This window comes from Babylonia areolata, chromosome 19 (genome assembly GCF_041734735.1).
Source record: "Babylonia areolata isolate BAREFJ2019XMU chromosome 19, ASM4173473v1, whole genome shotgun sequence".
Taxonomy (NCBI): Eukaryota; Metazoa; Mollusca; class Gastropoda; order Neogastropoda; family Buccinidae; genus Babylonia; species Babylonia areolata.
In genome coordinates this window covers 42,974,722-42,987,221 of record NC_134894.1, presented here as the reverse complement: position 1 = coordinate 42,987,221, position 12,500 = coordinate 42,974,722, and the positions used below count along the sequence as shown (strand labels likewise).

The 12,500-nt window shown below is 48.0% G+C and overlaps 1 protein-coding gene across 3 annotated transcripts in view; it reads right to left on the bottom strand.

Moving 5' to 3' along the window:
• Nucleotides 1-8,383, bottom strand: part of LOC143293734 (uncharacterized) — a 78,048-nt gene extending 69,665 nt beyond the window's left edge. Inside the window, exons 1-2 of one of the 3 annotated variants that reach the window (XM_076604939.1) lie at nucleotides 8,348-8,383; nucleotides 1,805-2,776 (exon numbers count right to left, since the gene is read on the bottom strand). In XM_076604939.1, the coding sequence (XP_076461054.1) occupies nucleotides 1,805-1,901 (97 nt within the window). In that variant the 5' untranslated portion in view covers nucleotides 1,902-2,776; nucleotides 8,348-8,383. The other 2 variants (XM_076604937.1, XM_076604938.1) reach the window with 2 other exon arrangements.
• Nucleotides 8,384-12,500: the final 4,117 nt, after the last annotated feature.

The following is a 12,500-nucleotide window of genomic DNA, read 5'->3' as shown; positions in this document are numbered from 1 at the left end:
CCCCCTTCCCTCTTTCCTTCCACCCCCCCCCCCCCCCCCACCCAACCCCTCCTCTACCCTCCCGCCTCCAAGGTAAACACACCCACAGGGATACTAAAAAAAAAAAATAATAAAAAAAAAAAAAAAAAAAAAAAAAAAAAAAAAAAAGAGAAGAAAAGAAATACCCACAAAAATAAACATACCCCCAACCAAAAAAACTAAACATACTCTATAAAATCAAGGAAAACCTTACCCGGGCCGGTAAATATTGTCCTTGGGGATTATACTATAGCGAGGGTCCGTCAGTATTTTTGATGATCTATTTTCGGCCAGTGCATTACAGTCTCCTGTCATATGCGGGTCATCCCTGTGTGATTTGGAGACGTGGCGGGTGGAGGTGGCAGTGTGGTTGAGGGTGGTAGGTGGGTGGGTGAGTGAGTGGGTGGGTGGGATGGTGGGATGGGGGTTGGGAGGGGGTGGGTGTGGAGGGGGGGGGGGGCGGATTGAGTGGAAATGGGCAGGTTGTTGAATGTCTTTTTTTTTTCCCTCCCCCCCACACACCCCCTCTCTCTCAGTCTGGTGTCTGTAAAGTGGATGTTTTATGGTTGTGGTTATGGGTGTGTTGTGTTGGTGTGTGCACGTGTGTCGTGGTGTGTGTGTGTGGGGGGGGGGTGGTGGTGGGGGGTGTGCGTGTGTGACAGAGACAGACAGACAGAAAAACAGACAGAAAGAGAGAAAGACAGAGAGAGAGAGGGAAACAAAGACAGAGAGAGAGAGAGAGAGAGGGGGGGAGAGAGAGAGAGACAGAGAGACAGACTTGAGTTGCAGAGAGGATGATGAAAAAGAGACAGACAGACAGATAGATAGACAGACAGACAGACATAACTTGGAAAGGCAGAAACAGAGACAAAAAACAGACTTCGATGAGAGTCACACTGACATTTGTATTTGTATTTCTTTTTCTCACAACAGATTTCTCTGTGTGAAATTTGGGCTGCTCTCCCCGGGGAGAGCACGTCGCTATACTACAGCGCCACCCATTTTTTGTATTTTTTCCTGTGTGCAGTTTGATTTGTTTTTCCTATCCAAGTGGATTTTGCTACATAATTTTGCCAGGAACAACCCTTTTGTTGCCGTGGGTTCTTTTACGTGCGCTAAGCGCATGCTGCACACGGGACCTCGGTTTATCGTCTCATCCGAATGACTAGCGTCCAGACCACCACTCAAGGTCTAGTGGAGGGGGAGAAAATATCGGCGGCCGAGCCGTGATTCGAACCAGCGCACTCAGATTCTCTCGCTTTCTAGGCCATCACTCCACTATAGATACATACCCACCAACCCCCCAATCCCCCTCCCAATCCCTCCTCCACCCCAGTCCCCCTCCCCCAACACCCCCATCCATTTGACACTACAGCCACAGTACGGCCCAAAACTCAGCTTATATCACAGATTGACATAAGTTTACGTTTGGGCCAACAGCAAAGTGAGAGCTGTATTATCAATGGTTTCTCCAGTCAATGGGAAACCATTTACAGCTTAGTCTTTTGTGAAGGATTATGACTCTCATACTAGGAGGCAAAATTGCACTGGCTCTTAGTGCTGCAGCCTTGTGAGCTAGTTGGCTTTTGGGAACCATCCCAAGGCAGACTGTCCTAAAACCCTCTTGGCCGAGAGAGTGGGGATGTACTTGGGCAAGACACTCTCCACTATAATCAAATTCTAGCCCAAATAGTCAGAACAGCAGTTGCCTCCTCTGCTGTTCTGATGGTCATAGTCGGACACGACTGACTATCATATACAGCCACAGTAACCACAATGAACTCACCTTCTCCATCAATCACTGCCAGGCAGTATCCCAACAGCAGCAGCAACAGCAGAAGACAGGGTCCCGGCTCCATCCACCTGCCCTCCTCCCCACTCATTGGGCCACACTGCCGTCTGCCAGGGTACTTCACAGCCACCCGGTTTACAAACTGTTGTAGGACCCTGGGCCTATGCTGCAACCTGGGTACTACCCAGCCTTATGTGTAGGTAGGTAGGTAGGTAGGTAGGTAGGAGGGACCTCGTAGCTGTATTTCGTCTTGCAGAGAACAGACGTAGTTTTAAATGCATGTGTTAATATTAAAGTACGCGTAGATAAACTTGTGGGTACCAGCGACGTTCACAAGCATGTAGTGACCATCAGAATACGTTTCTGGAGCTGCAAAGTTAAGTTGTCTTGCTTTTCTGAATATAATTTACAGTAAGTGATACACGTGCGTGGTGTACACACTCCACAATGCCAGACAATGGATGGTGTCACTTTGTCATTTACCTGTAGACTGTCTGCCTCGCTCTTTGAGATGCTGTCAAGTTCATAACAGATGGCACCCACCCCACTGACACCTATGGCCACTGTCCAAAACAAAAAGCAAAACCAAAAAGAATGAAAACAAGAACCGATGCTTGGATATTGAGTTTGGAGCTCGGCAGGTCTGTTAAGTATTATATGGGATGATACCCACAAACACGTCTATTTCTTAGTCCTAGAGGAAGTATACCCACCCCCTTGGGGTGACAATATTTCACATCATTCGGGGGGGAAAAAAACATGTACTCGTGTGTCTCACAGCAGTAATGTTCCTTCACACGCACGCTGCGGCGACACTAGGAAGGCGAACGGTGACGAGAGGTTTGGGGGAGAATTTCACAATGTGGATTTCCAGAAGCTAGCAGGAATGGAATCAGTAGTTCCGGAACAAGGCTGTGAGGTGAATGAACAGGTTCCAGTGGTTCTGCAGTCATCTTCCTCTTCTACCTGTAAAAACAACAACAACAACAATAATTATCAGCACGATATAAGCTGTTAGCTTGTCGTTACTCTTATGTTTATGTGTGTACGTATGGCATGCTTTTCAAGTTGAATAAAGATTTGTTTGAACCAAAACGAATCAAGCAGGTTATGAAAATAAGGGGCGTTGAGTTGGAAGGAAAACGGTTTACTGTACAGTGACTTGACAGCGTTAATTTCAAGCTGATTCGTTGATTTGTTGATTTGTTATTTATCTGTTCACTCATTTTTATCCACCTATTTATTCTCTTATCCATTCATATGATAGTCAGTCGTGTCCGACTATGACCATCAGAACAGCAGAGGAGGCAACTGCTGTTCCGACTATTTGGGCTAGAATTAAATTTTGATTATAGTGGAGAATGTCTTGCCCAAGTTACATCCCCACTCTCTCGGCCAAGAGGGTTTTAGGACAGTCGGCGTTAGGATGGTTCCCAAAGGCCAACTAGCCCACAAGGCTGCAGCACTAAGAGCCAGTGCAATTTTGCCTCCTAGTTTGAGAGTCGTAGTCCTTCACACAAAAGACTAAGCTGTAAATGAATCCCATTGACTGGAGAAACCATTGATAATACAGCTCTCACTTTGCTGTTGGCCCAAATGTAAACTTATGTCAATCTGTGATACGTTTATTTATTGCCTTTTCATTTGTTTAAGGACCATTATCCATTCATTCATTGTCGTATCTATTTAGCTTTATTTATTAATAAGAACAAACAGTTCGGTCTTCTTTCAACCATGCCTCGTTCAGAAGATGGCACTGGGTGCACACTTGTACCTGCTTAGTCAGTGACCCATGATGGTCAGCTATACTGACCAAACCCCGAGTCACACCGACCTGTATATAAATCCATCCATCTATCCATCCATCCATCAGTGCCAATCACTAATTACACACACCCTTAACGATGATTTCAGCGACAACGACCGATGACTAACTAACGGACGATGACGATGACGATGACGACGACTGACACCAGTGACGGCCCGAAGACCTCCAGCCTCAGCCGTTCAAGCATCCGACTTGCCTCTACTAATCAGAGGCGGCAGCCCGGACTGTCTTGACTGGCAACCCAGAGCCCCAAGAATGCGCTGAATGTGGGATTGTGAAACTGAACACGGTTGTCACTCACTCACTCACTCACCCGGCACGGCAGCACGCACGCACGCACGCACGCACGCACACGCACGCGCATCGCTTTGCTTCGCTTCTAAGTTCGGCTCAGCATGCGGCCAGCTGTCGTCGACTGAACATGCCTGCCCTTGCGTGTGCATCTCTTGTCAGTTTCCTGTTACAGGGACTGAAGACATGAGGGGTAGGTTGTGTGGCTGGGTGGCTGGAGTCACGTACATCCCACCGCCACCCCCCCCCCCCCCTTCTACCTCAGTCTCTCCCCCCACCCCTCACTGCAATCTCCTCCCTGCCCCTCCTCATCCCCCCCACTACCGCCCCCCCCCCCCAGCCCCTATCAATTACAATGTCGGCGTGTTTGCAAACGCAAACGCTTGAACTTGAAATCACACAGAAACAATGTGTGTGTGTGTGTGTGTGTGTGTGTGTGTGTGTGTGTGTGCGCGCGCGCGCGCGCGCGCCGACACACTGAAAATTAATGCGCTTGTGCGTGAAAAAGACTACAACTAAACACGCAGGTAAGGTGGTGGTGGTGGTGGGGGGATGGGTGGGGGAGGGGGGGTGGCGAGGGGGGGGGGGGGAGGCGGTGAAGGCACGATCGATCAATATGATGCTTTTAAAGAAAGAGTAGTGACTGCTGCTGGAAGGGGTATCTATTTTGTGAATGGGGATTCCCCACCCAGCTGATCAATTTCCTTCGACACCCGGCCGTAGCTCGTCAGTTGCGGCACCGGTGGGAAGCCTGATGTCAACAAAATCAATGTTCAATGTTGCCGCGGCAGAGCGGTTAGCGTCGTGGCGGATTGACCGGGCCGGGAAGACGTGGGTTCGATCCCCGGCTCATCAGAGGTGGAGGGAGGGGGGGTGGGGTGGGGTGGTGGGGTTTCTGCCTGTGGACGCCGACTCCTACCCAGAAAAGACCTGATTGTGTGCCGTTATGGGCTCAAATAGGAAGGCTGGAATCACACAATCGGGGGTCGTCCATTTCAAGGATGCGTATCAATTTAGGAGAGTTGCTCAAATTTCCAGACCTACACTGGACACTAAACAAAACGGACAAACACATAAAATGTTACATGTCTGAGTGTGTAATGTGTGAGTACCTGAAATCTGATCGAATGACACAGGAAACGAACGAGGAGCGCCCAATGGTGCTCTACCCATCAGTGTAGGCAGCCTGTTGTGCAAATGACCCCAAGTTTATAAAGCGCTAAGAGCTTGGCCTCCGACCTAGGACAGGCGCTATATAAGTATCCATATCATTCATTCATTCATACACTGCAGGTGTGTGTATATCTCTCAAGCTGGGTTAACGCTGGGATACGTTACGAGGGTAGCCTACAGCTTTGTCAAAAAGTTCCCGAACGTCAAAAGGACCCCCAATATCCAGCATCATCTTCATACCCCGCCTCCCCCCCCCCCCCCCACCCCCTATCATTATATTCATCGTCATCGAAAAATAGTTTCAGTTTCAGTTTCACTTTCTCAAGGAGGCGTCACTGCGTTCGGACAAATCCATACACGCTACACCACATCTGTTGAGCAGATGCCTGACCAGCAGCATAACCCAACGCGCTTAGTCAGGCCTTGAGTGCATGCTTACATATTTGTGTACCTATGAAAGTGGATTTCATTTTACGTAATTTCGCCAGAGGACAACACTCTCGTTGCCATGGGTTCTTTTTCAGTGCGCCAAGTGCGTGCTGCACACGGGACCTCGGTTTATCGTCTCATCCGAAAGACTAGACGCTCAGTTTGATTTTCCAGTCAAACTTAGGAGAAAGGGCGAGAGCGGGATTCGAACCCACACCCTCACGGACTCTCTGTATTGGCAGCTGAGCGTCTTAACCATTCTGCCACCTTCCTCCTTGAAAAATAGAAAACAAAATGTCCAAAATTGCGGTGAGGCACAAAAATAGATAAAGGCTTATCATTGAAGCGAACAGAACAAAACTGTGGACAGGGAAGCTCTGTTTGTCGTCCGGGAAAGGACTAAAGTCCTACATTATACCTGTAAAGTCAATTATTGGATATTGACCAGCTGCACTTCCTATTCTCTTACCTGTAGGTACAGTACGATGACAGGCACACCGTATACCTTCCAAGTGCAATGAATTAACTGGCTGTATAATTTTACAACAAACACTAGATACCCTTACACACATGCACGGATATAAACACACACACACACACACACACACACACACACACACACACACACATTTCGCCTAAAACCACAGTCGTGGATAGAAGTTAAACAAAGGAACGAACACACACGTTCACGCGCGCGCGCGCGCGCACACACACACACACACACAAACAAACACCCCCCTCTCTCTCTCTCTCTCTCTCTCGCTCTCTCCAGTAGCCAAGTAATTCATTGGAGGTGACTTCATGTCGTCGACGTGGTGGTGACGAAGGGAGAGAGAGAGAGAGAGAGAGAGAGAGAGAGAATGTTTGCGTTCGTTTGTTTAACCGCCGTCTATCCACAATTGTCATTTAAGACAAGTGTGTGTGTGTGTGTGTGTGTGTGTGTGTGTGTGTGTGTGTGTGTGTGTGTGTGTGTGTGTGTGTGTCTGTGTGTCTGTGTGTCTGTGTGTGTGTGTGTGTGGACACACCTTCCAGTCTACTACACCATGAATGACACCAGCCCACATTATCTTGCAAACCAAAAATGGAACACACAGCCTCTCTCGCTCAGTGTTTCTTATTCTGCTTCATTTGCCGTCGGCTTTGAAAACAAAACTAAAGAATACCAAAAAAACAAAACAAAGAAAACAAAGAAACAAAACAAAGTCGTCAGTGTCTGTCAACCTCCTCTCATCCCTCCTTCCATCCTCACCTTCTTCTCATCCCCAAATCCCACCCACATACCCACCCCACCCCCCACACACAACACCACTTTCTCTACCACTGTCTCTGTATTGAACAAGTAGCCCCTCTCCTCACTCATCTCTCTCTGTCTCTGTCTCTCACCTCCACATTGAAGAAGCCGCTCCCACTCCCCCCCTCTCTGTCTGTCTGTCTGTCTGTCTGTATCTTTCACCTGAACAAGTAGCCGCTCTCCTCTCTCTGTCTGTCTGTCTCTCTTATCTGAACAAGTAGCCGCCTCCCCCCAACCCCCCCATCTCTCTCTCTCTTAGTAGCCGTTCTCCCCCATCTCTCTCTCTCTCTCTATTTTACCTGAACAAGTAGCCGCCTCCCCCTATCTCCGTCTCTCTCTCCGTTTCTCTCTCCCTCTCTCTCTCTCTCTCACCTGAATAAGTAGCCGCTTCCACCCATCTCTCTCTGTCTGTGTGTGTCTCTGTGTGTCTGTCTCTGTCTCTGTCTATGTCTCTCTCTCTCTCTCTCTCTTACCTGAACAAGTAGCCGCCTCCCCCATCTCTCTATGTCTGTCTGTCTGTCTGTCTCTTACCTGAACAAGTAGCCGCCTCCCCCATCTCTCTATGTCTGTCTGTGTCTGTCTGTCTCTCTCTTACCTGAACAAGTAGCCGCCTCCCCCATCTCTCTATGTCTGTCTGTCTGTCTCTTACCTGAACAAGTAGCCGCCTCCCCCATCTCTCTATGTCTGTCTGTCTGTCTGTCTCTTACCTGAACAAGTAGCCGCCTCCTCCATCTCTCTATGTCTGTCTGTCTGTCTCTTACCTGAACAAGTAGCCGCCTCCCCCATCTCTCTATGTCTGTCTGTGTCTGTCTGTCTCTTACCTGAACAAGTAGCCGCCCTCCCCCATCTCTCTATGTCTGTCTGTCTGTCTCTCTCTTACCTGAACAAGTAGCCGCCTCCACCATCTCTCTATGTCTGTCTGTGTCTGTCTGTCTCTTACCTGAACAAGTAGCCGCTTCTAAGTAGCCGCCTCCCCCATCTCTCTATGTCTGTCTGTCTGTCTCTTACCTGAACAAGTAGCCGCCTCCCCCATCTCTCTATGTCTGTCTGTCTGTCTGTCTGTCTCTTACCTGAACAAGTAGCCGCCTCCTCCATCTCTCTATGTCTGTCTGTGTCTGTCTGTCTCTTACCTGAACAAGTAGCCGCTTCTTCTGTCGCCACTAGTTTCAGCGACGACAAAGACGAACATGATGGGAAACAAGAAGGCTGCTGTGTGTCATTTGTAGCAGTAGCAACAGCAGTGGTACAGTAACAACCTCCGTCGGCGGTGATGGCAAACAACGTCACTGAAGTTTCCACCAGACCACCACCACCACCACCACTACCACTACCACCACCACCACCACCACCACAACAACAACATCAGTTTCAGCGCAGCAGCAGTAGCAGTCGTCGCGATCAACTAGTTGAGTGCTAGAAGCATAAATACACCAAACACACACACACCACACCACCAAGAAGGTTCATGTTCTCACGACGACTTCTTGTCGACGAAAGGAGCGCTACCGCTCTGTGGTGTATATACCTGTGTACGCCAAGACGGTGAGAGAGCTACAGCTACACTGTGAGCTCTCTGTGTGTGTGTGTATGAGTGGTTAGTGGAGAGTGGGGGGGGAAGGGGAAAGGAAGGAAGGAAGGGAGGGAGGGAAGGAAGGAGGGAGGTGGTGGTGGTGGTGGGAGGGAGGGAAGGAGGAAGGGAAGGGGGCGGAGTGTATAAAGCCCCCCCCCCCTGGCCGCAGCAGCTACTCGGGCGGAGCCAGCTATGCTAATGCGTGCTGAAGTCAGTGATAGCGGCCGGGGCGCCAGAGCGGCGGGTCAGGCTGGTCGGCCTTTCTGTGTGTGACAGTGAATGCCGTGTTGATTTTACTCCCTTGTTGATATACTGATCTGGCCCTCCCTCTCCACTCCCTGCCTCCCTCTACTCCCTCCCCCCCCCCCCTCTCTCTCAGCCTGCCTTTCCTTCCTCCTATCCACTACTACTCTACAACCCCCACCACCACCCACCACCAGCCCCTCACCACCAAGTGAGTGAGTGAGTGGTCGTAGCGGCGTCGGCGTCGGCGGCAGCGGCGACGACGGTGGCGCTTGCTTGTAGAGCAAAGGAGCTTAGCTGGAAAGGAGAGAGAGAGAGAGAGAGAGAGAGAGAAGACGTCTATCACCAACCGCCCGCGCTCCTATGTCAGTGGAGAGAGAGAGAGATAGATAGAGAGAACAGTCTAACTGAGACGATCCTTGGTGGGTTGTCGAGAGTTGGTTCGTTGTGATGGGCCACTGTGTATTTATTGCAGGGAGCGTTTAATGTCTTGTGTGTTTATAGTGGCTTCTGCTCAGCGCCAGAAAAAAAAAGAAGCGAAAAAGCGTGTGCACTCGCTGACACAAGCAGTGTACAGAGCTAAAACAGTTCTATAGCTGGAACTTAAAGCAAAATAAAAGCTTTAGGTTCTCAGTGGGTAAAAAAAGAAGAAGACGAAGAAGAAAAGAGATACATAAAAGTAAGGAAAACGAGGGGGGAGAGCACGAGTTCATAAATTACCGGAGGCAATAGTTTTTATTTTAACGTGTTTTTTTTATTTTTTTAAATTTATGTTTCATCTTTATTTCCTTTTCTTTTCTCTCATTTCCCCCTCTTTTTCTTGTTTTTATTATTACTTTATCTTTTACTTGTCTGGAAGATACAGCGAGAGAGAGAAAGAGAGAGAGAGAGAGAGAGAGAGAGAGAGAGAGAGAGAAAGAGCAACAACACTTCAGACAGAGTTTTGAAAGAAAAGCAAACTGATATCAGGTGACCACACTGCAAAACTGAGTCTTTATAAACGACAGGGGAACATACCCACTACAACAGATAAACAGGATGTCTAAAGTAGTAGGAACAGCAGTGAATAACTTTATACTACAGTTGTGAACAGCTCCATACAACAGTAGAGAACAGCTCAATACAACAGTAGGGAACAGCTCAATACAACAGTAGGGAACAGCTCCATACAACAGTAGGGAACAGCTCTATACAACAGTAGGGAACAGCTCCATACAACAGTAGAGAACAGCTCTATACAACAGTAGAGAACAGCTCCATACAACAGTAGAGAACAGCTCCATACAACAGTAGGGAACAGCTCAGTACAACAGTAGGGAACAGCTCTATACAACAGTAGGGAACAGCCCATACAACAGTAGGGAACAGCTCCATACAACAGTAGAGAACAGCTCCATACAATAGTAGGGAACAGCTCTATACAACAGTAGGCAACAGCTCAGTACAACAGTAGGGAACAGCTCTATACAACAGTAGGGAACAGCTCAGTACAACAGTTGGGAACAGCTCTATACAACAGTAGGGAACAGCCCATACAACAGTATGGAACAGCCCATACAACAGTAGGGAACAGCTCTATACAACAGTAGGGAACAGCTCTATACAACAGTAGGGAACAGCTCAGTACAACAGTAGGGAACAGCCCATACAACAGTAGGGAACAGCTCCATACAACAGTAGAGAACAGCTCTATACAACAGTAGGGAACAGCCCATACAACAGTAGGGAACAGCTCTATACAACAGTAGGGAACAGCCCATACAACAGTAGGGAACAGCTCTATACAACAGTAGGGAACAGCCCATACAACAGTAGGGAACAGCTCTATACAACAGTAGGGAACAGCTCTATACAACAGTAGGGAACAGCTCAGTACAACAGTAGGGAACAGCTCAGTACAACAGTAGGGAACAGCTCTATACAACAGTAGGGAACAGCTCTATACAACAGTAGGGAACAGCTCAGTACAACAGTAGGAAACAGCTCCATACAACAGTAGGGAACAGCTCTATACAACAGTAGGGAACAGCTCAGTACAACAGTAGGGAACAGCTCTATACAACAGTAGGGAACAGCTCAGTACAACAGTAGGGAACAGCTCTATACAACAGTAGGGAACAGCTCCATACAACAGTAGGGAACAGCTCAGTACAACAGTAGGGAACAGCTCAGTACAACAGTAGGGAACAGCTCCATACAACAGTAGGGAACAGCTCCATACAACAGTAGGGAACAGCTCAGTACAACAGTAGGGAACAGCTCCATACAACAGTAGAGAACAGCTCTATACAACAGTAGGGAACAGCTCCATACAACAGTAGGGAACAGCTCCATACAACAGTAGGGAACAGCTCCATACAACAGTAGGGAACAGCTCCATACAACAGTAGGGAACAGCTCCATACAACAGTAGAGAACAGCTCAGTACAACAGTAGGGAACAGCTCTATAGAACAGTAGGGAACAGCCCATACAACAGTAGGGAACAGCTCTATACAACAGTAGGGAACAGCTCCATACAACAGTAGAGAACAGCTCTATACAACAGTAGGGAACAGCTCTATACAACAGTAGGGAACAGCCCATACAACAGTAGGGAACAGCTCTATACAACAGTAGGGAACAGCTCTATACAACAGTAGGGAACAGCTCAGTACAACAGTAGGGAACAGCTCTATACAACAGTAGGGAACAGCTCAGTACAACAGTAGGGAACAGCCCATACAACAGTAGGGAACAGCTCCATACAACAGTAGGGAACAGCTCAGTACAACAGTATGGAACAGCTCAGTACAACAGTAGGGAACAGCTCCATACAACAGTAGGGAACAGCTCAGTACAACAGTAGGGAACAGCTCTATACAACAGTAGGGAACAGCCCATACAACAGTAGGGAACAGCCCATACAACAGTAGGGAACAGCTCTATACAACAGTAGAGAACAGCTCAGTACAACAGTAGGGAACAGCTCTATACAACAGTAGGGAACAGCCCATACAACAGTAGGGAACAGCCCATACAACAGTAGGGAACAGCTCTATACAACAGTAGGGAACAGCCCATACAACAGTAGGGAACAGCTCCATACAACAGTAGGGAACAGCCCATACAACAGTAGGGAACAGCTCTATACAACAGTAGGGAACAGCCCATACAACAATAAGGAACGACTCTGAGGGAACAGCTATACACCAGCAGAGAACACCTCCATACAACAGTGGGGAGCAGGTCAAAGCAACTGTAGGGAACAATCCTGTACAACAGGGAACAACCACATACAACAGGGAACAACTCTATACACCAGGGAACAACCCTTTACAATAAGGAACACCCCCATACAACAGTGGGGAGCAGGTCAAAGCAACTGTAGGGAACAATCCTGTACAACAGGGAACAACCACATACAACAGGGAACAACTCTATACACCAGGGAACAACCCTTTACAACAAGGAACAACTCCATACAACAGGGAACAAGCCTATACAACAGGAAACATCTCTATACAACAGGTAACAGCTCTATACAACGGGGAACAAACCTTTACAACATGTAACAAACATAGAGCAACCCATTACAACAACAGAACAGGGAACAATCCTTTACAACAGGGAACAATCCTTTACAACATGGAACAGTACTATACAACGTGGAACAATCCTTTAGAACAGAGAACAATCCTTCAGAACAGGGAAGAAAACTATACAACGGAACAATCCTTTACAACAGGGAACAGTACTATACAACGTGGAACAATCCTTTAGAACAGAGAACAATTCTTCAGAACAGGGAAGGAAACTATACAACGGAACAATCCTTTACAACAGGGAACAGTACTATACAACGTGGAACAATCCTTTAGAACAGA